Genomic DNA, 23445 nt, shown 5'->3' with positions numbered 1-23445 from the left:
TTTGCCCGTCAGTTTAAAATGTACACAAAAATGGACCATATGTAATCAGCTGGAGTCCCAAAGAGGATGACAAAATGGGGCCAGGATGTTGAAAGTTGTTTTTCCTCTTCAGTACTGGTTTCCTGGTTTGAACAGGAAAAGATTAAAAGAAGAGTGGAGAGGAGAAAGGAGGTCAGGTTTTGTGGGCAGGAAGAGGAAAGAAAAAAGAGGGAAGGGAGGCTCATGAGCCTTCCAGCCACTGCACAGTACCCCTACCTCTCTTGTTTATCTCCTCTTAGGGACAGCCTCAGCACCCCAGACCTGCAGGGTGTGGGATGAATCCCTCCCATTTCCTCAAGTCACCAGTCAAGGTAAACTGTTTCGAGCCAGAGGGAGCTAAGGGTGGTTTTGGCTGAGAAGAGTAGGGCTGTAGATGGCTTCTGAGATAATCAGGATGATGAAGGTGAAAAAAAAGGGGAAAGAGAGAGAGAGATCAGGGTGCACAAAGATCTCACACACGGACAAACAGGTGGTGTGCCTCCAAACAAATCCCTGGTTAAGGGGCTGTGTAGACTCCCACATCCCTCATTTCAGTTTCAAATGGCTCCCCCCAGGCAGCTGAGTCAGAACTGAGCAAAGGCCCAAGATTGCAGCAAATACAAACAAAACCAATGCATAAAATGCTCATATAGTGTCACTGGCAGCCAAGTCTAAATAAAGCAGAGCCCCAGCGACACCCCAAAAGAGGCAGAGGGTGGTTGGGTACACTCTGACTAATGTACCTAGTTCCAAAGTTTGTCAACTTCTCCAGAGGTCACTTTGCACCAGTGAAGCATTGAAGGTAGCAGACACCATAGCAGGAAGAAAAGAGAGGATCCCTAAGACAAAAGATTCTTGGCGACTGCTGGAAATTCCCTAATATCCTAGCCATGGGTCAGCTAGCCGTCAGCAACTAATATTCACAGATGGCCCTTTGCCCCATCTGACAGAAACCAGACTGGCGGGCTCAGGCCCTGGAGCATACAGCACTCACCATATGGGACACTAAAATTGTAACCAGCAATTTTAAGTGCTGATTGCATAGTGCAATTAACAAGAGCGAGGTCTGAGAGAGAGAAAGTGACTTCATTGACCAAAACTAATAATGGACAAGTGGCCAGATTCCCATCCAAAATAACCATGTCCAATTTCTAGAAAAAAGGCAGGGGGCTTACAAAGGGAAACTTAATATGGGAGGCATGCAGGAGTTGTGCTGGTTACAAGGTTCTGTGTCTTGTTTTGGTGTCTATGTTGGGTCTTTTGTGTTGTCCCATGTTGATGTTGGGGTTAATAAAGTCACTTTCCACCAGACCTTGCTCTTATTAATTGGACTCTGTAAGTGGCAAGCAGCCGAATTGCATTTGGTTACAATTGTATACTAATAGGTCAGTCTGTCTATCTATCTTATTTTATTTTTGTTTTTCTAAGAAAAATTTTTATTTTTTTGAGATGCAGACTCGCGATGTCACCCAGGCTAGAGTGCAGTGAGTGGCGTGATCTCAGCTCACTGCAACCTCCGCCTCCCGGGTTCAAGCAATTCTCCTGCCTCAGCTTCCTGAGTAGCTGGGATTACGGCCGCCTGCCACCACGCCCAGCTAATTTTTGTATTCTTTAGTAGAGACGGGGTTTCTCCACATTGACCAGGCTGGTCTTGAACTCCTGACCTCAAGTGATCTGCTGGCCTCAGCCTCCCAAAATGGTGGGATTACAGGTGTGAGCCACCATGCCTGGCTGACTTGTCTATATTTGATGATTGACTTAAAAGTCAATAATATTTTAAAATAAAATGGTGTCAGAATTTATGAACTACTCAGATGTGCCAAAAATAAATTGCGTTTTTAATTTTTTGGTAACCATTCTCATCTTGGTCTGAAGCATCCATTCCCATGGTAGGAAGGGGGATACCATGACAAAGGGAGACTTTAGGTAGCAAGTTATAAACATGATTCCATGCAGCTGGGCTCTACTGTGTCTTTTGGGTAAATGTTTAGTCTTTCAGGGCTTCTCCTTTCTTCTTGTTCCTTTCCAAAGCTTTTGGGTTAATGACTTTCAGTTTCAGTATGGGAGGGTGTTCCAGCCCCTTTGGTAGGCCACATTTGCATAAAGATGAGGGTGTAAGGGAGACCTGTGTCTGGGCTGAGGAGGTTGGTAGTGGTATGTGCTAATACTCTTTCTCCTTAACTCCTCCACCAACTGTTATGTAGCAGCAGTTATTTCAGACATGTGAAGAGCATTTAAAGTTGAAAAAGAAGCCATCTTTTTGCCCTCCACAAAGCCTGACTTTAAAGACTAGAAAAAGTTAGCTTTGGACTTTGAATCTGAACAAAGACCTTTTAATTTTAGGCTGTATTCTTCTTTTTCCTCAGACATAAGAAAAATGCTTTGACTTTAATAGCTAAAGGGGTTTAGCGAAAGAAAAATGCTTAAGGTTAAGAGAAAATGCCGGAGAAGATAGCTAAATGTACATTGTTCCTTCAGCTTAGCAGTTAAGAGGATGTGATTTCAAAGGCAGATAAAACTGGATTTAAAACCCGGTTTTTCCCTTATTTATTAGCTCTGTCATCTTAAGAATATTATTTGACATCTTCGAACCTTGGTTTCCTCATCTTTGTAAAATAGGTAACTACATTTCTAAAATGAGGATTAAATTAGTTAATGTATGTAAAGCATTGTGTGCTTTACACACAGCAGACACATAAGTGATAGTTATTAAGCAGACTTCAGAATTGCTTTCAAAGGAAAAAAATGAACATGACATTGGATAGGTTAGTAATGTTTAGGATATTTTATATACATATAAGTATATATAAAATATATAAATATATCAAGTTTCCTTGGAACTTTAAATATTCATATGTATTTATGGATATATGAATATTATATATATGGGTATTTCAAGTTCCAAGGAAAGAAACATGTCCTGATATTCCGTCTAATTGAATTCATTGTAAGGATGCACAAGAAGTAAAAGAAAAAAGGGGGTGGGAAATAGGGAAGAAGAGGAATTGTAGTAGTTGTAATAAGTTTTGGCTGTGTGGTAGCCTGAGTGTGGGTCTAATTCTTGCAATCTAGAAAATCTTACTAACAGAAATACAGACTTAATAATTATTTCCTTCTAGTTGATCTGTATTGCCAATAAAGTAAAATGTAGTAATAGAGTAAGATCAAGCTCTTCATGTTATTTTAATGAATAAATGAGAGGTGTTGGGGTTATCTTGATTGTTTCCCCGTTTTTACTCAGGTAGTGAATGGAAAACCCGTTATGAGACACAACTTGAATTAAATGATCAACTAGAAAAGCAAATTGTTTATCTCAAGGAGAAGATGGAAAAAATCCGTGGAAACTCTTCAGGTACAAAACCAATCATATATATGTTTTATAATTTGAGTTAAAACTGATAAAACATTAAGTGTTCGTATTTGATTTATTGTAGATAGACTATCTTCTATTCGTGTCTATGAACGAATGCCAGTGGTGAGTAGAAATATGATTAAACACAAAGAATAATTGAAGGAAATTATGTCTATTTTTTTCAGACGTATTTCAAACAGAAGTTTGAAGACTAGGGCAAGGTCTAAATAAACTATTTTTTTCAGGGGACCTGTTTGAAGTAACAACAAATAATTTTCAAGTAGCTATAGGTGGAGCATTAAGTTGCCAGCTATATTCACAGGCCTCCTGAAGAGCAGAGCATGTGTGGATATTGCGTTTTGAATCACTGCCAACCTCTAGAGAGAAAGATATAGACAAATACTGTGTTTTTGCTAATAATGGATCAAGGAGAAATAAGTGTTTTTGCACACTTGTTATTTTCAACCCAGACATGTCTTTATTTCCATATCTTGGAAAGTCAGGAATTTTTCTTTTTTAATTCGAAAAATTGTATGTTTTCCCGTGTGCTGTCATAGAGTTATATCGCCCTCTTGTGGCATTTAGAAATCATTGCTAGAGCTGTGTTAAGCTTAGTGCCTTTTCTTAATTGCAGGTAGAATTTTATTAGTACCTACTGGATATAAAATATTGTAGCTACCTGCTTCTTGATAACTGAGGTTCAGTCCTAGCTCACAAGAGTGGGTATCACCACCTTCGTGGAGAGTAGCAACAAGTGCTGGTATGACTTGGTAAAATACCTTAGGGCATATCTAAGGAGCATTTAATTGGTTTTCTAACTACTACCTGAGACTCTGGAACATATTCATGTTGGCAAAGCTACATTTATTTTCCTTGACGTATTTGTGTTATTTCTGAAGAAAATATGGTTCTCTAAGAGGTTTAATAATTTAGATCCAGAGACAGAGAATTACATTTCTGCACAGTAAAGGACTGAAGAAATATTAACACAAGGAAAAGTGAGACCACAGGCTAAGCAGAAAGGAAAGAGAATGAAAGTTCAGTATAAATAGTACTGATCCTCTCTATTCTCTGGACAGGTGCTTTCATGAGTGTTTGGTACTCATGAATCCAAGAGGGGTATGTCTGAGCAGCAGACATTAGAAATCTAGCCAAGGAGTCAGCGATAGAAGTGTCCAAATGCTAAACAAAAAGCACTGGGATCCAACAATCCTATATCCAGTCAAGAGTCCCTCTTAGCTAAGGACGAAAGATATACTAAGTCTTATTCTTTGATATAAAGAATAATATTTGTGAAATTTAGACATGTAATTGTGTAACGCAGACCTATTTTTGGCTTCCTGTTAAATTGACAATTAGGCAAAAGGGCTTAAATTACTTGTGTTTGTGGGATAGGGTATGAATTCAAACACCATCTGTAAATTTCCCGATTCTTTATCCTTGTTGTGGATTGTTTAGTGTTTAGGAGTAATCTGTACAGACATACTTATGAAATTGATGTGTTAGTTTGAATACTAATTTTGAGTAACTTCAAACTGCAGATTTGCTTATGGGTAGCAAAAGGATGGGCACTCGTTGTTGACTAGTATATGTGTAATATTTTAAATGTTGTTTGACAAAAATATATAAAATATTATCTTCAAACTATATCATTAAAGTGGACTTTATTTTAATATAATTTTATCTCTTTTTTATTGTGGTAAATGTACATAATGTAAAATTTACCATTCAGCATTTTTTTTTTGAGGGAGGGTCTCACTTTGTCACCTAGGCTGGAGTATAGTGGTTCAATCTCAGCTCACTACAGCCTTTGCCTGCTGAGCTCAAGCAATCCTCTCACCTCAGCCTCCTGAATAGCTGAGACTACAGTTCATGCCCCCATGCCTGGCTAATTATTGTATTTTTAGTAGAGATAAGGTTTCACCATGTGTCCCAGGCTGGTCTCAAGCTCCTGAGCTCAAGCAATCCACCTGCCTCACCTCCCAAAATTACGGGTATGAGTCACCACACCCTGCCTGTTTCAGCCATTTTGAAATATAAAGTTCAGTGTGATTTTAATATTTTGGAAAAAATTATTCACATACGTGAGAGTGAAGCTTTAGTCTTTGTTCTGATATTAGGTTGATGCCTCCAACCTTTTTTTTCTTGAGGTTCACTTTTCTCCTCTGAAGGTAAGATAGATTATATTATCTTCTAAGTGTCTTTCAGTGGGGTAATTTGTTAAAATTTTATTTTAGCATGATGTATCAATTAAAGGTTGCATTTGACAAAATATAAGAGAAAGGTTTAAACAAGTAAAGTTTTTTTTTTTTCTCTTTTCTTTTTTTTCCTCATGTGACAGAAAGTATGAGGTTTGCAGTCCAGGGGTGGTGCAGTGGCTGTATAATGCCTTCAGGAATCCAGGCTTCCCCTAAGTTTCTACTCTGCCATCTGTTTGTGAGTGGCTTTTGTCCTCGTGTTTAAAGATGGCTGCTTCACCTTCTCAGCTGCTTCACATTATCATTCAAAAAAAGAAGTAGGTGAAGGAGAAATGGCCAAGGTGAAAGCCAGTCAGGTCTACTCCCGTTCAAAGAGCTTTCTAAGATGCTGCTCCCCTTGACATTTCACTGGGAGTTAGAACTGTATCATATGGCCACCTTTGTGTGCGTGACAGGCTGGGAAATGTAGTGTTTTACTGAATATACAGGAAGAAGAGAAGAGTGGATTGTGAGCGTACAGTTGGCTGTATCTGCCACACACAAAGTCATTTAAAGTGAAGGCATTTCATTTTATGTATTCAATTCATTCATACATATTCATTCAATATGTATTCAGTTGATATTATTTGAAAAATAAAAGGCAAAGAAAGAGAATATTATAAAATCAAACATATCCACTGTTGACAGTTCTGTTTTTAGTAATTTTTGTATGCATACATATTGATTTAAAAGAACAACCAAATGAATAAGTCAGCCAACAAACAAAGTGAAAAAGAATTACAGCTAGTTTTTATTGTTTAAAATATAATTATAACCTTACTGCATGGGCAATTTTGAATCCTATGCTAATCAGGATAATTAAGTCAATTATTTCTTATGTTATATTCTCTTCATGTACATTTTTCAAGGCTATATTATGTTCCATTGTGTTGGAATGCAAATGTTCAATTACTTTTCCCTATAACTTGGTATTCTAGGTTGTTTCTGGTTTCAATTTTGAGTTAAACAAAACCCACAGAATATATTATGGCGAGCAACTCCATATTCTAGTATTTATAAATCTTCAGATCTGTGTCCCTTTTTTATTTTAAATTTTTTAATGAAAACAATTTATAGAGTTGAGATCTCTTTTGTTCTCCTCCCTGTCTTGTTTTTGCTTCCTTTTCATAGGGAAGGACTACCATGAATTTGGTATATATTATTTCAGTTTATTTTTTAATATCTCTCCACATGTTGTATGTATAAAAATGCATTAAAAAATATCATACTGTGCATATCATTCTTGGTGACCTGATCACCAAGTCGTAAGTGTCACATGAAGTCATGAAACTACAAGGGATTGCTCGGGAAAATATATGCAGTCTGAAAAGTATGATTGAGGTTGAAACCTTGGGGAATGCTAACACTTAAAGTGTTAGGAGGCAATTTAGGGGATATTATTGAGAAGGAAAAATACTGAGAAAGGATGAGGGGGACAACTGGAAGAATGGTATCATAGAAGTCAAGAAGGGGATGGCTTTATGAATGTTCAGCAAAAGAATGTTCTAGAAACTTCTGCTATAGGAGAGGATAAAATGCGTTGTCCAGAGTTCAGGCAAATTATTCAAAAGTGAAGAAAGAAGTGCCAATTAGAGGCCAGGATGTTAGGAGAAAATGTGATGTGGTGTGTAGTGGAAGAGTGGGGCTGAGAAAATGTACTGAGTATAACCTATTTTACCTAGAAACATAGGTTTTGGAATCAGACCATCATGGCTCAAATTCAGACTATGGGACACTGAGGAAGCTATTTCATCTCTCTGAGGCTTAATTTCCTCATCTGTAAAATTGAGTTAATTAAACTGTCATGCAGGGTTACTGTGAAGATTATTAGAGATAGATAAAACAAATAGCATAGTGCCTGACATAGCAAGCTCTGTGTTAGTTCCTGTCCTATTTTCCCTTGATAAAGGAAAAGTACTATTTTATTAAAACAAGTCTGTTGTGAAATTAACCCCAATCACCTTGGAAGGGATAAGCATAAGGCCCGAAGATATGCAATCTGTTTTCACTTATTAAGCTGTGCTGTTATATAAGTTGTGAATCTTCTGAATCTTCTGGTACCTTCTCAAAACTATAATAGAATTCATTAGATATTTAACACTCTTTTTTTGAGACAGAGTCTCACTCTGTTGCCCAGGCTGGAGTGCAGTGGCGTGATCTTGGGTCACTGCAACCTCCGCCTCGCGGGTTCAAGCCATTCTCCTGCCTCATCCTCCCAAGTAGCTGGGATTACAGGTGCCCACCACCACGCCCAGCCAATTTTTGTGTTTTTAGTAGAGATAGGGTTTTGCCATGTTGGCCAGGCTGAACTCCTGACCTCGGGTGATCCGCCTGCCTCACCTCCCATTACAGGCGTGAGCCACCTCACCTGGCCGGTATTTAACACACTTAATAAAAAGTGCAGAACCTCTACTTCCCTTGAGCTAGCTGGGTGTACATTTTCTAGTCTCTTCCATGTGCATTCACCAAAAAGGGACTTAGTGCCTACCTGAAATTCCTTCCAAGAGTTCCCAGGTATGTTCATCAAAGACTTATAGCCATCTTAATGTATATTAAAGGTGTATTCTTTTTTAATGTTTAAGTTCTGGGGTACAAATGTACAAATGCAGGATGTGCAGATTTGTTACATAGGTAAACATGTGCCATGGTGGTTTGCTGCACCTGTCAACCCATCAGCTAGGTATTAAGTCCAGCATGCATTAACTATTTTTTCTAATGCTCTCCACTCCCTCCACCCCACTCCCTAACAGGCCCCAGTGTGTGGTGTTCCCCTTTCTGTTTCCATGTGTTCTCAACGTTCAGGCCCCACTTGTAAGTGAGAACATGTGGTGTTTGGTTTTCTGTTCCTGCATTAGTTTACTGAGGAAATGGCTTTCAGCTCCATCCATGTCCCTGCAAAGGATATGATCTCTTTCCTTTTTATGGTTGCATGTTATTCCGTGGTGTATATGTACCACATTTTCTTTACCCAGTCTATCATTGATGGGCATTTGGGTTGATTCCATGTCTTTGCTATTGTGAATAGTGCTGCTTAATGTATACTTTTATATACATTATGTATGTATACTAATGTGTATTAAAAGTATACATTCTGAGGATTTCCCCAGAAATTTGGTAGGTCTGGAGTAAGGCCTGGACATTTGTATTTTTTTGGCAGGCATCTCAATAGGCTCTATTACAGAGCACCACTTGAGATCAACAGATGTAGGGGATCTATATCCCTCAGAGAAAGATGTGCAATACAGACTTGCTTGTGAAAAGTTAGTGTAATGGCTCTTATCAACAAGCCCCACCATACCCCTGCAGTCAATTGTATTGCAAAGTGGAAGTCCTGTTCCTTGACTCATTTAGAGTCATAAAAGTGATGACCCCTATTTTTCTCTTTCTCTAGTTTTCCTATCAATACCCACCCTCTTGTCTTCCATGACACCCAGGCAGCTTGGATTCTTCAGGGAAATCTCTTACCAGTGCATATGCTTTGTCAGTCAGATGGATCCTGTTCCTAAAGCTAGCAAGACTAGCTGGTAGTGAAAAGAATAGGGGAGAAGGTGTAGAAACGAGAAACATTATTCAGGAAAATACTTAATCTCATTCAAACATTCTCTGGAAGACTCTTGATCAATTTGTAGAAAACCAATTCACAGGAAGCCAATTTGCCAAAATCCAAATCCTTGAATATGTTCTAATGAATATAATTTTATTTAGTAACATTTTAAGAAATGTTTGTTGAAAACCCAAAACTTACGGAAATGATTTAGCATTTAGTATTATTATCGAAAATATACTTAGAAAAAGAATATATTTCAGGTTATACGTTCACGTATATGAATGATTTTCCTTGAAGCGAGTTTTTAGTAAGTTTGGAATTATAGGTAGATTGGTCTCCCTGCAAATTAATCCTTTGGTGAATTGACTTTTTGAAATATTAATCTTTGGCTGTTTGTCTTCCCTTCTGACATATGTTTCAGTTTGCCATATGACAAACAGGAGAAGAACATATTACAAAAGCAGGAGAAACCTGAAGGAAGAAATGGTTTTAAGTCTTAGTTCTTTTAAACCATCGGGCCATTGTTTTTATCCCACACCGGGCTCTCCTCTCTATTATTCTCTGTTGTCCATGTCATGTCCCACCCTCTGACTTCCAGTCTGTCTTATTACTCATTGACCTACTTATCTTTTCTTCATCCTGATGCCCCACACCATTTGCCTGACTGTGATACTAATTTCTTTCCTTTATCATGATTCAGATTCTTCTTTTAGCTGTGCTGCCTGATGGACATCCAGCCCTATTTGGGTCTTCCTGGGACTCATTACCTCGCTGTGCACCCAGTTAGTCATGCTCCCACTGGGCTCACTCTGGTAGCTTATGCCTTCTGAAAACTCTTAGAAATTTTGTTTTTAATGCCTGATAACCAGTCATTAAAATTAATGACCCTAGAGCACTATTGACACGCATTAAGTATTTTTAAAGTATTGAGGTTACTAAAATGATATAACCTCTGAGACTGCCTCCTGAGGTGTTCTGTGACAGCCCTCACTGGGTTTGTGTTCTCCCCAAGATCAGAATGGTCAATTAGGGGATAGGTACATAGCTTCAAATCATGAAGAGAAAAGTTAAACAGATTTTACATGTAAATCTAGTAACAGTGCTGTCCACAAGGGGGCATTTGGTATTTAAGTATGTAGAAGGCTGTATTCTTTCATTGTTGCAGTTGCCTATATTGAAAAGTACTGTATGTCTAGGAGCTGTGCTTAACTAAATTGTGTTCTTCTGTTTTTTCTTTTGTAAGCTTCAGTGGAGTGATTATTTTTTACTTTAGTTTTTTGTGTTCTTTAGCAATTGTTGATTTAAAAAATAATAAGCAGCCAGTGGAATTTTCTTTCTGCTTTGGATAGAGGTGAGGGACTTTTTAAAAAACCTAAGTATACTTTATTTCAGGTGTGTAAACAGTATCTTGAAATTTCTTATTCTTACCCTGTTGTTTCAATCTACTCTAGGAAAATGGCCTTTAAAAAGCAAATTAAAACAAGAACATAGGTGAAATACGTTATTGCTTGGAATGCTAAGAAGTTATTAGTGTCAGAAACAAAACAAAACAGCTCTTGTATGATAGTAGAAGAATTGGCTTTATGTATGTGATTTTCGTTGTTGTTAATATCTAACAGAGTTTTCAGTTTAACTGTGGCATTGCTTTGTCTTTCCAGGCTGCAGTTTTCTGGTATATTACCATTGATTTGTATAATCAGATAAAAGCAGCTCCTTGGGAAGATCAAGAACATTAAGTTATGAGTGGTCCAGTGAATTGGAAATGATGGAATGAGAGAGTCTGTTCCTCTGTTTTGAAGATATCTAGTTCATTTTGGAGTCAGTAAAAGAGGGAACTTTAAAGTTATTGTAGTATAGTTTTATATTTTACAGGGATCTCTAGTATGTATATTATAAATGGATGATTACAAATATCTTCTTGTTTATGGTCCAGGTTATTTCATGATTGCTGTAGTTTTTGCAAAATCTATAATGTGGTGTTGTCTTCTCCCCAGGATAATTTATTTTTATGCTGGCCTTATTCCCATGAGATTGCCCCAATGACACATCATAACTTCCTGAGTTATAGTATAATTTCAAAGCATAGTATGTCTAAAACACAACTCATAAGAAGCAGGTGCAGAGAAGGAGAGTGAAGTGGGTTCCAGGAATTCTGGACCACACCAGCTATAACTGTGTGGGGGCAGTGCTGAGGCTAACTGCAGAAGAGAAAATACTTTGTGTCTCTATGTTGAGCCTGGACAGAATGAACACCCACAGAGCTGGGAGACAAAGTCATGTGGTAGAGGCTGGAAGAAGAAACCAAGGTGTTAAAGCTTAAAGCTAAAGACAATGGTGAAGAAAGAAAGAAGGACAAGGCACGAAGACCACAACTCCTATGAAGCTGCTTCTTAATACGTTTTCCACATGGTGCCTATAAGGCTTTAGAAATTAGCACATTATAAAAAAATTTTAAATAAAAACATTGATGGAATTTCTAACTTAAATACCAGGGTGGGTTGTTAACGATCTCAAATGTGATCTATTTTAGAATTCACAGTTTTTGAGTATAAAATTATTATTTTTAAATCTAGCAGAATAGTAGAAATATTATTGAAGCAGTAGTAGTATTGTGCTTAAAAAATGCAAATATGCCTAATTAGAATGTTCCCCATTTTAGTCAAAACATGTTTTGCTTGTGAAACTAGTAAGTAAGGTAGTATGTGTGTGGGGCCTCAGTTAGGAAATTTTTTTTTATGACTATTACATCATTTGGTGTGTTCACTCTTACATGCTCCTGTCTCACAAACCCATATTCTTCCCATGTATAAAATTCCTAAAGTACTCCCACCTGACAAAATCCAATAACACATGTAAAATTGGAAAACTGGGTATAATTGGGTATAATTGGTTTAAGTAAAATCATAATTTTTATTTTGGTAAAGTTGAGTTTGAAGTGTGAAGAAAATGTTAAGAATAGGCACCCAGGGGCCTACTTTTACATTTGGATCTGATATTTATTAGACAAGAAATGATAGCTGATCATTGAAATGAATGGATAAGAAGAAATCTCAGCAGGCGAGTGATTTAAACAAATTTTGCAAGGCTCATAGCTGGAAGAATACAAATTGACTTGATAGAAGTTGAGGAAGCAACAACAGAGTGCCTGTAGAGAAGAATATTGGTGAAAATAATGCATTCACTCTTCTGACCTGCTTAGTGCTTTAGAACTTGGCAGATATGGAAGAAGATGGAGGTGAGAAAGGAGCTGAAAACTGAGAGACAGTTGAAGATAAACACATGGAGCAGTTGGTCACTGGAACCCCTCTGCCATCCCATGCAGCCAGGATACTCTCCTTCAGTTAGGAGTCTATTTTCTGGAGAAATTAAACTGCAATAGCTCTTGTACTCTGGAGTTTCAGACACAGAGAAGTGTGAGTGAGATAGAGGTCTAAGAATGATGGGATCAAATGAAAATATGCAGTTTGAATAATGGAACTCTCAGCTCTCTTCTCCTGCCCTACTCCATGAAACCAGCAGCTAGGATTAAACGTTAAGGGTTAGGAGATTAGAGTATTCTTCAGCAAAAAGCCTGAAATGCCCTTTAGAAAAGTTAGCGTGTTGAATGGGAAGAAATAGGAAGAAAAAATAAGAGAAAAAATAATTTTAAAAATATAGAAAAGTTAGTATGGTGACCCAACAATGAACCTCACAGACTTCCCAGGACAGGAAGGTTAACTGAGGACCATAGGTGCTGGGCTTCAAAAAAATTCTACCTGTGTTACTACTTTTGTATCAGGTTTATACTTCCTAAGGGCTATTCTCCGCCTATGACTAAGTGCAGTGGAGCTACTAAGGCAGACCCATTCCTGCGAAGCATGGGACTCCATTGTCAGCTGACTTCGACTTCAAGTTCCCTGATGGCTTTTTTCAAAAAGTTTTTATTTCAATACATTTTGGGGTACGTGTGTGTGTGTGTGTGTGTGTGTGTGTTTTCTTTTTGTCACATGGATGAATTATACAGTGGTGAATTCTAAGATTTTAGTGCACTCATCACCCAAGTAGTATACATTGTCCCTAATGTGTAGTTTTTATTATTATTTTAGTTTAGTTTTAGTTTTTTTCTTTTTTGAGATGGAGTCTCACTCTGTCACCCAGGCAGGGGTGCAGTGGTACAATCTTGGCTCACTGCAACCTCCGCCTCCTGGATTCAAGTGATTCTCCTGCCTCAGCCTCCTGAGTAGCTGGGATTACGGGCATGCACCACCACTCCTGGCTAATTTTTTTGTATTTTTAGTAGAGACGGGGTTTCACCATGTTGATCAGGCTGGTCTTGAACTCCTGACCTTGTGATCCGCCCGCCTCATCCTCCCAAAGTGCTGGGATTATAGGCATGAGCCACCACAACCGGCCACTAATGTGTAGTTTTTTTTATCCCTTCCTTGCCTGCCAGCCACCCGCTTCTGGGTCTCTAAAGTTCATTATATCACTCTGTATGCTTTTGTGTACTCACAGTAAAGCTCCCACTTACAAGTTAGAACATACAGTTTTTAGTTTTCTACTCCTGTGTTACTTCACTTAGAATATTACCCTTCTATTCCATCCAAGTTAATGCAGAAGACATTATTTCATTCCTTTTAATGCCTGAGTAGTATTCCATGGTGTATATATAACCACATTTGCTTTATCTACTTGTTAGCTGATGGGCACTTAGGTTGGTTCCACACCTTTGCAATTGTGAACTGTGCTGCTAAAAACATATGTGTGCGAGTGTCTTTTTTGTATAATGACTTCTTTTTCTTTGGGTAGATACCCAGTAGTGTGATTGCTGGATCAAATGGTAGATCTACTTTTAGCTCTTTAAGGAATCTCCATACTGTTTTCTATAGAGGTTGTACTAATTTACATTCCCGTCAGCAGTGTATAAGAGTTCCCTTTTCCCTACATCCATGCTAACATCTATTGTTTTTTGACTTTTTAATAGCCTTGCAGGAGTAAGGTAGCATCTTTGTGGTTTTAATTTACATTTCCCTGAGGATTAGTGATGTTGAGCATTTTTCCATATGTTTGTTGGCCATTTGTATATCTTCATTTGAGAAATATCTATTCATGTCCTTGCCCACTTTTTGATGGGATTTTTTTTTCTTGCTGATTTGTTTGAGTTCCTTGTAGATTCTAGATTCTAGTCCTTTATCAGATGTGTGGTTTACAAATATTTTCTCCCATTCTGTGAGTTGTGTGTTTGCTTTGATTATTATGCCTTTTACTCTGCAGAAGCTTTTTAGTTTAATTAGGTCTCATTTATTTTTGTTTTTGTTGCGTTTGCTTTTTGCATCTTAGTCATGAATTCTTTGCCTAGGCCAATGTCTATGAGAATTTTTCCAGCCTTGTCTTCTAGAATTTTTATACTTCCAGATCTTATATTTAAGTCTTTGATCCATCTTGAGTTGATTTTTATATAAGGTAAGAGATAGGGATCCAGTTTCATTCTTCTACATGTGGATTGCTAGTTTTCCCAGCACCATTTATTAAAAGGGGGGTCCATTCCCCAAGTTATGTTTTTGTATGCTTTGTCGAAGATCAGCTGGCTGTAAGTATTTGGCTTTATTTCTGGGTTCTCTATTCTGTTCCATTAATCTATGTGCCTGTTTTTTATACCAGTACCATGCTGTTTTGGTAACTATACCCTTGTAGTATAATTTGAAGTCTGGTAATATGATGCTTCCAGAGTTGTTCTTTTTGATTAGGATTGCTTTGGCTATTTGGGCTCTTTTTTGGTTCCATATGAATTTTAGGAATTTTTTTTCTAATTCATTGAAAACTGATGTTTGTATTTTGATGGGAATTGCACTGAATCTATACATTGCTTTGGGCAATATGGTCCTTTTCACAACAATGATTCTTCCAGTTCATGAGCATGGGATGCGTTTCGTTTTGTGTGTGTGTCATCGGTGATTTCTTTCAGCAGTAGTTTGTAGTTCTCCTTGTAGAGGTCTTTCACATGCTTTGTTAAGTATATTCCTAGTTTTTTTGTTTGTTTGTTTTGTTTTGTTTTTGCAGCTATTGTAAAAGAGATTGAGTTCTTGATTTGATTCTCAACTTGGTCATTTTGTTGTGCAGTAGTGCTACTGATTTGTGTACATTGATTTTGCAACCTGAAACTTTACTCAATTTGTTTATCAAATCTAGGGGTCTTTTAGGAGGAGTCTTCAGGATTTTCTAGGTATACAATCATGTCATCTGAAAACAGCAATAGTTTGGATTCCTCTTTTCTAATTTGGATGCTCTTTATTTCTTTCTCTTGCCCGAATGCTCTGGGTAGGACTTCCAGAACTATATTCAATAGGAGTGGTGCAAGTAGGCATCCTTGTCTTGTTCCTGTTCTCAGGGGGAATGCTTTCAACTTTTCCCAATTCAGTGTGATGTTGGCTGTGGGTTTGTCATGTATGGCTTTTATTATTTTGAAGTAAGTCCCTTCTATGTCTAGTTTGTTGAGAGTTTTTATCACAAAGTGATGCTGGATTTTGTCCAGTGCTTTTTCTGCATCTATTGAGATGATCATAGGGTTTTTGTTTTTAATTCTGTTTATGTGATATATCACATTTATTAACTTGCATATGTTAAATCATCCCTGCATCCCTGGAATGAAACCCACTTGATCAAAATACATTATCTTTTTGATGTGCTGTTGGATTCAGTTAGCTAGTATTTTGTTGAGGATTTCTGCCTTTATGTTCCTCAGGGAAATTGGTCTGTAGTTTTCTTTTGTTGTTGAATCCTTCCCAGGTATTAGTATCAGGGTGATACTGGCTTCATAGAATGATTTAGGAAGGATTCCCTCTTTCTCAGTCTTTTGGAATAGTTTCAGTAGGATTGATACCAGTTCTTCTTTGAATGCCTGATAGAATTTAGCTGTGAATCCAACTGGTCCTGGGTGTTGTTGTTGTTGTTGTTTTGGCAACTTTTAAATTACTGGTTCAATCTTGTTGCTTGTTATTGATCTGTTCAGGGTTTCTGTTTCTTACTGATTTAACCCAGATATCATTCAGGAGCAGATTATTTAATTTGCACGTATTTGTATAGTTCTGAGGGTTCTTTTTGGAGTTGATTTCTACTTTTATTGCTCTGTTGTGTGAGAATATACTTGATATGATTTCAATTTTAAAAAATTTATTGAGATTTATTTTGTGGCCTATCATATGGTCTGTCTTGGAGAATGTTCCATGTGCTGATGAGAAGAATGTTCTGTAAATATCTGTTAAGTCCATTTGTTCTGGAGTGTCATTTAAGTTCACTGTTTGTTGACTTTCTGACTCAAAAATCTGTCTAGTGCTGTCAATGGCGTCTTCCACCATTATTGTGTTGCTGTCTCATTTCTTAGATCTAGTAGTAATTTTTAAAATTTAAACATTTTAAAATGTTTTATAAATCTGGGAGCTCCAGTGTTAGGTGCATATAAATTTAGAATTAAAATATCTTCTTCTTTAATTGATCCTTTTGTCATTATATACTGACCATCTTTGCTTTTTTTAATGTGTTACTGCTTTGAAGTCTGTTTTGTCTGATATAAGAATACCTACTACTGCTCACTTTTGGTTTCTATTTGCATGAAATATCTTTTTGCACCTTTTAACCTTGAGTTTATATGAATCCTTCCATGTTAGGTGAGTCTCTTGAAGACAGTAGATATTTGGTTTGTGATTTGTTTTTAATTCATTCTGTATTTTTTAAGCAGAGTATTTAGACCATTTACATTCAGTGTTAATGTTGAGATACAAGGCATTGTTCTCTTCATCATATTAGTTATTACCTAGTTTTTTTTTTTCATTGTGTTATTGTTTTATAGGCCCTGTGAGTTTTAAGGTTTCAAGAGGTTCTGTTTGGTACATATTGGGCTTTTGTTTCAAGGTCTAAAACTCCTTTTAGCATTTCTTATAGTTCTGGTTTAGTAGTGACAAATTCCCTCAGCATTTGTTTGTCTGAAAATGACTTTATTTCTCCTTCATTTATGAAACTTAGTTTTGCTGGATACAAAATTGTTAGCTGAGAGTTATTCTGTTTAAGGAGGTCGAAGATAGGACTCTAATCTTTTCTAACTTATAAAAATATGAAATTCTTCATGAATTTGTGTGTCATTCTTGCACAGGGACTATGCTAATCTTCTCTGTATCATTCTAATTTTAGTATATGTGCTGCAGATGTGAGCACTCTTGGTTGGCTTTGCCAAACTTTTCCTAGACTACATTACAGCCTAGGACGTTTCTGCTCCCAGCCAAGCTTCTCTCCCTGTCCTTTACTAGGGCTAAGACTTGCATTACTGTCAGACTGCTCTCCTGGCCTCTTCCTGCTCCCTATTTCCTTTTACATGGGTGTGTCTCATAACATGATCCTTTCACATGTAATCCCATCATAGTGTCTGCTTCTCAGAAGACCAGGTCTAAAACTAGGAGTAAGAATAGTAATATGAGAAAATAGGAGGTAATTTGTAACTGGCTCAATCACTGTGTAGCAGGAAGAGGATCTGTTCTGATTGGTAGATGTGACAACAGTAGATCCTGGCCCAACGTGGCAGTTCATTTCATAAAGATTGCACTGATGATGACCTTGGAAAATGTCCTGTTGGAGTGGAGTACTGTGGAAGAAGCCATGATGCAGGCATTTGCTACCAAGTTGTATTGACAGCCTACATATGGATAATGAGAGGCTGAGGACTGTTAACAAGTATGTGAAACCAGAAAGCCTTAGTGGTAGCCTCATAAGAGGCCCTCTATACCAGTAGTGGAAGGGTGGACAGGGTAAAACAATAGGCTAAAGACCTAATTGTGAGAGTTGCAGAGCTCCAGAGGCATCTGAATGCTCAGCCCAGGTAGGTCTGTTATGTGAAGGGCAGGGCCCTGATAGGGATGACCAGGGATCTTGAAAACTCTGATGGGATATCTGGATAGGTGCCCCTGAGGATCTGGATTCTACAAGTCTACCTGGACCCTCCGGGTGTGCAGAGGTGGCCCACCCTTCCCTAATAAGGGCTAAAAGTGTATCCACTGTGCTGGAAGATGCTGTGGAGGCCTCTTCCCAACAAGACAACTGGTTTCCCCCTCAGGAGCTGCACCCACCTCCTCCCCTGGCTGCAAAGGCAATTAAGAATGGTGCTGTTCAGCATCTCTAGTTAAAGAAAGAAAAGCAAAAACATAGGAGCAGGAGGCTGAGGACAGCCCAGCAGAAAGCATAATTCTTTTACTCATTTCCCAGATCTGAACCAATTTCCAGAACCAGAAACTACTGACCAAAGAAGTGACTGGATTCCTAAGAAGGGCCCTGCAATACTAGTCAAAGTTTATGTTATGACAGTATCCATAGTCCTTCCAAAAGGGATCTCTGGCCATTTACACAGGTGACTGGACACTGAGGAAAAGAAATAACTAGTTCTCAAGGATGATTGAGCACAGACTCCGAGTTGACATTGATTCCCAGAAAATCTATGACCAAATTCCAAATCACAGTGGGCTCAATGTGCCCACAGACTCCCCTACCCCTGCAGTGATAATTATCTCCATCACCAAGTACATAATTGAAATAGATATACTTGACAGTTGAAAGTTACTCCCTTATGGGTCCCTAATCTCTGAAGTAAAAGCTATCATGGTAGGGGAAAGACCAAATAAAAACTTCTGAAACTGCTCCCTTCACCAGACCAAAACTGTAAATCAAAAACATGTCTTATCCCAGGGAAGACAGTAGAGATTAGTGCCATAATTAAAGACTTAAAAGATGCAAATATACTGGTATCTATCATAGCTGTCTTTAATTTGCCAGCCTAATGGCTGCAGAAACTGGATGTCTCTTGGGGAAAAACTGTAGGCACTACAGACTGAAATTAGTAGCCTCAATTGCAGCTACTTTGCCTGATGTGATATCACTGCCAGAGCAGATTAATAAGGTTTCAGTTACAGGGTATGCAGCCATGATTTGGAGAATTCATTCTTTTCATTTCAGTTAAGAAAAGGGGATCAAAGTATGTGACTCCTTGTTTCAGCTAGAACATGTATACAGCTTGAAAGTTGTCAATCTTGTCATTACAACAAGAACACGGTGAACAAACTGAAAATCAGTGACTTTTCTTAGACCCATTAGAAAATTGTGTTTGCAGGGCAAACTCCTACCCTGAAATCTGGATAAACAGAAAAAAGTGGACAGTCACAATTGAGATCTGTTCACCTAAAATGAGAACTGCTAGAATTGTAAACTGGTAGGTGTACCTGAATGGTAACTTTGATTAATTACTGGAGGAAAAATAGACAAATCCATTATGAAAGTTGGAGACTTCAACATCTCACTGTCAGTGCTTGATAAGCAGGCAGTTGACCTGAAAAGTGCTACCAACCAACTTGATCTAATTGACATTTATTGAATATTCCATCCAACACCACCAGAACACAGATTCTTCTCAAGCTCACATGTAACATTCATCAAGATAGACCACATTCTGAACCCCCATCAGATTCTCAGCTTCATGAGGACAGAGTCTAGGTTTGTAATTCTTAGTGTGCTATCCCTAGCATAATGCCTGACACATAAGAGGTGCTTCATAGGCAGTTTTTGAATAAATGAATGAATTGTAAAATTAGGCTACGAGACAAGGAATCTAGTCAAGTTGGGAACAGCAGTAAGATATAGTCTAAGTCACAAAGGAAGTACAGGTATATTAAAAATGTTTAAGCCTCAGGAGTTAGAATTGCAAATTCACACCTGAAAGTAACAGAAAACATCCTCTGTCATAGAGACTGCCACTTGACTAATATTCCTAAGTCCCTGTTTTTATCATGTCTCTTCTTTAGTAACTTGGAACAGCTCCCAGTTCTTAGACTCCTGAGCCTAACATGTTAAGCCTTCTTTATCCAGGTCCTTCCCTAGGTATCCTACTTTGTCTTTTATTTATTGCTGAAATATTTTGCTTCAGCTCTATCACTACCATTAAATAATTGTTTCTGATTCAAGCCTGTGACCAATATATAGCTCCTTCCATTTCACTTTTTCCATCGAAATCTTTCTCATTTTAAGGACTCTGTAGCCCATATTGATCAACTTCTTTTAAAAACTTCTGAAGTATTTATTGTCTATGTTTCACATTTTGGCTTTTAATCACATATTGCCTGTAATTTTAAATGCTATTTGAATGTACGTTTTTTGGGTATGAATTTCTAAAGTTTTGAATCCCATCTAATTCAGGTCATCTTTAATGCAAAAATAATTTGTGTTCCAGAAAGTTATTTGTAAGCTAACTTCTTTTAGAACTTAGAATACATTTTCCATTAAAACTATACTAAAAAGGGTTGGATTCATTTTACATCTATAAATATATTTAACAAATTATGTAACTGATCTACGTTACTATGGTAGCCTAAACTTGGAATTCTTGGAGCAAGCGTCCATGTAGCATAATTTTGAACTACCTCCCTCACCCCCTGATTATCCCTTCAAAAGCTCTTCATATTGAGCAGTTTATTTCATAGGGCTTTAATTTTCTGTAAAATGACTCAGTTTAGCTTCTTGCATATGTTTGCCTTTTATTGATTTTCTTCTGGAGCAAATTTGTATTTGGGGGAAGGGAACTGGAAACCATTTATGATACTAGTGTGTAATTAATTTTTGAAGAAGAATAATACCTACCTGAGAAATATCACCCAATTACGTTTTAACAGGGATGTTGGTCAAATATATATAGTGAGGATGTGTCATTTCTCAGGGATTTGTTTTATCACTAGAATTATTTTGAGAGACTGGAACTTGCCCTGTTTCACCGAATTATTCTCTTAATATAATTTTTAAAATTCTAATAATTGTTAAGAAGTATCTAAGAGAGAATAAAGTGTTTAGAGAAGTAGATGTGTTTCCGGAAGGTATGAGCTCTGAAATATCTTGCAGTTTTGCTTTGTGGAGATTTAAATCAACTGCTTCCATTTTTCTTTGAAGGATTCTTTTAATAGATTTAGTGACCTAGATCATGACCAATATGATTGAGAGAATTTGACTTGAAGATTTTTTCCCTTTAATTTGCAAGAATGGGAGAACTCATTGGAGTTACTGAAAATGATCAGTTATCAGTTGGGGATTAAATTTTAAACCAAATGAGTGTATTATTGCTCTGACCTCTAACCCTTTTTTTCTCTACTTTCCTACCAATGTTTTAGGGAACTTGATTGTAAATTCAACAAATACTATAGCCTCACAATTCCTTGAACTGCTTAATTCTATTAAACCCTCCCTCTCCCACTCCTTTTCAGAAACCCATATACCATGGCCAAACACTGGGCTTTAACATCTCCTTTGTAGAGGGCATTTTGGTTTGGTTTGATCAGCATTCCCTCTGACTTCTTCTAGGACAGAACTCCCCTCCTTCTGCAAATTGTATTTTCTCCTTCTTTCAATCATATGTTTATATCAAAAGAGTTTTCACTGCTTTATATGTCCCCAGAGCTCATTAGTTTAAAGGTGGAGACCTTACATAGACTGGCCAACCATAGTATCTCTTAGAAAAGAGATGCTCACCCCCACCACTGATCCAGAGCTGGGCACAGAGACAGTTCAAGAAACCAAGCCCACTAGCTCTGGACCTATAGTTAGATGGCACTTTTATGCACAGAGCAGAGCCCAGAGCATACTTCCTAGGTAAAAATCGTTCTTTAAAGATCTATGTTGGGCTATCCAGTATATACCAATCTTCACCCCTCCAGCCACCTTTATCCTTTCAGCTGGGGCAGGGAATCTTCAGGTTTTCATGATTGAAGGCTTGAGCCACAATTAAAAGCATATTTGAAGCATGACTTGAATTCCTAGGTATAGTTCAAAGCTAGTAGTACTTTTATTTATTTAGGTATTAGAACTTTGTGGCACATGTTAGAAGTCCAAGACTAGCAGGACAGGGCCAGTAGGAGACTACATCTAGCAGTAAATCAATATATTACATACTTTCACACCCAGAAGGAGATGGAGGTGTTCATCATTCCTCAGGTGCTGGCACAGTCATGCTGGTACAGTTCCAATAGCATTATGTGACAGTGGGTCAGGCTGGCCTTAGAAAATTATTTCCACTCATCTCTTTTTTGTCTAAGGATGAGATCACATACCTCCCCAAGGACTGTGTATTTGGTAATCTGAACACTATGTGCTGAAGTGTTGGCAGAGGAGGTTTAATTGTTAACATAAGTAATTTCTGGGTGGTAGATTCCAGTTGGGTGGGGCCGAGCATTTCTGGGCAGCACTAGAGGGGTAGACAGTTATTCCTCTGTATGAACTTCCTGAAAAAGTTTCTGCATGTGAAAGTCTCTCAGCAGGGGCATCTCTTAATGGTTTTCCCAGAATATAAGAGAAAACTAAAAAGTGTGGGATGATTAAACAACCCAGACCTAAGCCGATTTAGAGTAAATTGGCACCTGGGTCTATTGGGCTAAAATCAACTGATGAATTTACCTAAACTCACAAATGCTCTGCAGTGAGTTCCAACAGCAAGTTCCCAATGGTGTATTTCTGATGTTCAGTTCTGTGATCACAGGGCAGGCTCTGGAGGCAAGTCTAATCATAAAGAATCCAGCTTTCCTCCAGAACAGGCACAAGTTATCTTCTAGTGGCAGTGTGGGTTTTCTTTGCTACAAATTTAGCTCTATGCCTAGCATTCTGCCTTCAACTCATATGCTCTGAGCCACTAATTATGCTAGGCTGCCAGTCTTAGATATCAGCCAGTTGACTGTCCAGCCAGTCCCACCTGAAAAGGATGGTAAGATTGTTTTTTGGCCTAACAGAGCCCTTTTGAGTCAAACAAACAAACAAACAAACTTCCTTCTCAGAACTGATAGATTGCCAAAGTATGTTGCTGGCTGAGGCACTGTGGTAGGAAAGGTAAAACTGTATCAGGAACACTTGTCAGGATGAATTGTTGCTGTTTTGAGGTTGGAAGGCATCTAGTATAATCAACTCTTGCCACCAAGCAGCTGATTGATCTTGAAAGATGGCACAGTAACAGCGGCTTATGTTGTCGTCTCTTGTTGGTAGGCTAGACATTGAGCAGCAGCAGTACTAGATTAGTCCTGCTGGGAAGGAGCCCGTTATGTTGAGCCAACGCAAAGTCGCCATCTCAGCCACTGTGGTTACTGATCATGAGCTCATTGTCTACCCACTGGGGTGACCAAAAACAGAAACCAGATGCTATCTCCTGGTTAAGTCTTTGTTCCATATGGTTTAATGCCTCTTACGTAGTGGGTGCTCTCTGGTGAAAATTACTGTGCAATACAGAGATTTCACCCTTTGTTCCCACTTTT

General features: G+C 38.0%; 1 protein-coding gene and 1 non-coding gene across 5 annotated transcripts in view; one reads left to right on the top strand and one right to left on the bottom strand.

Moving 5' to 3' along the window:
* Nucleotides 1-23445, top strand: part of CCDC169 (coiled-coil domain containing 169) — a 61731-nt gene that overhangs the window by 10189 nt on the left and 28097 nt on the right. For 3 of the 4 annotated variants that reach the window (XM_077974261.1, XM_015120915.3, XM_015120911.3), the window contains 2 exons: nt 3260-3370; nt 3453-3493. In XM_077974261.1, the coding sequence (XP_077830387.1) occupies nt 3260-3370; nt 3453-3493 (152 nt within the window). The remainder of the gene's footprint in view (nt 1-3259; nt 3371-3452; nt 3494-23445) is intronic. The other variant, XM_077974262.1, reaches the window with a different exon arrangement.
* LOC114673656 (U6 spliceosomal RNA) lies at nt 17235-17341 on the bottom strand. Its single transcript, XR_003724419.1, has one exon. It is a non-coding gene; the product is annotated as a U6 spliceosomal RNA (small nuclear RNA).

The sequence above is a fragment of the Macaca mulatta genome, chromosome 17 (assembly GCF_049350105.2).
Source record: "Macaca mulatta isolate MMU2019108-1 chromosome 17, T2T-MMU8v2.0, whole genome shotgun sequence".
Lineage (NCBI taxonomy): Eukaryota > Metazoa > Chordata > Mammalia > Primates > Cercopithecidae > Macaca > Macaca mulatta.
The sequence above is the reverse complement of the archived record's forward strand: the minus strand, read 5'-3'. Positions and strand labels throughout refer to the sequence as shown.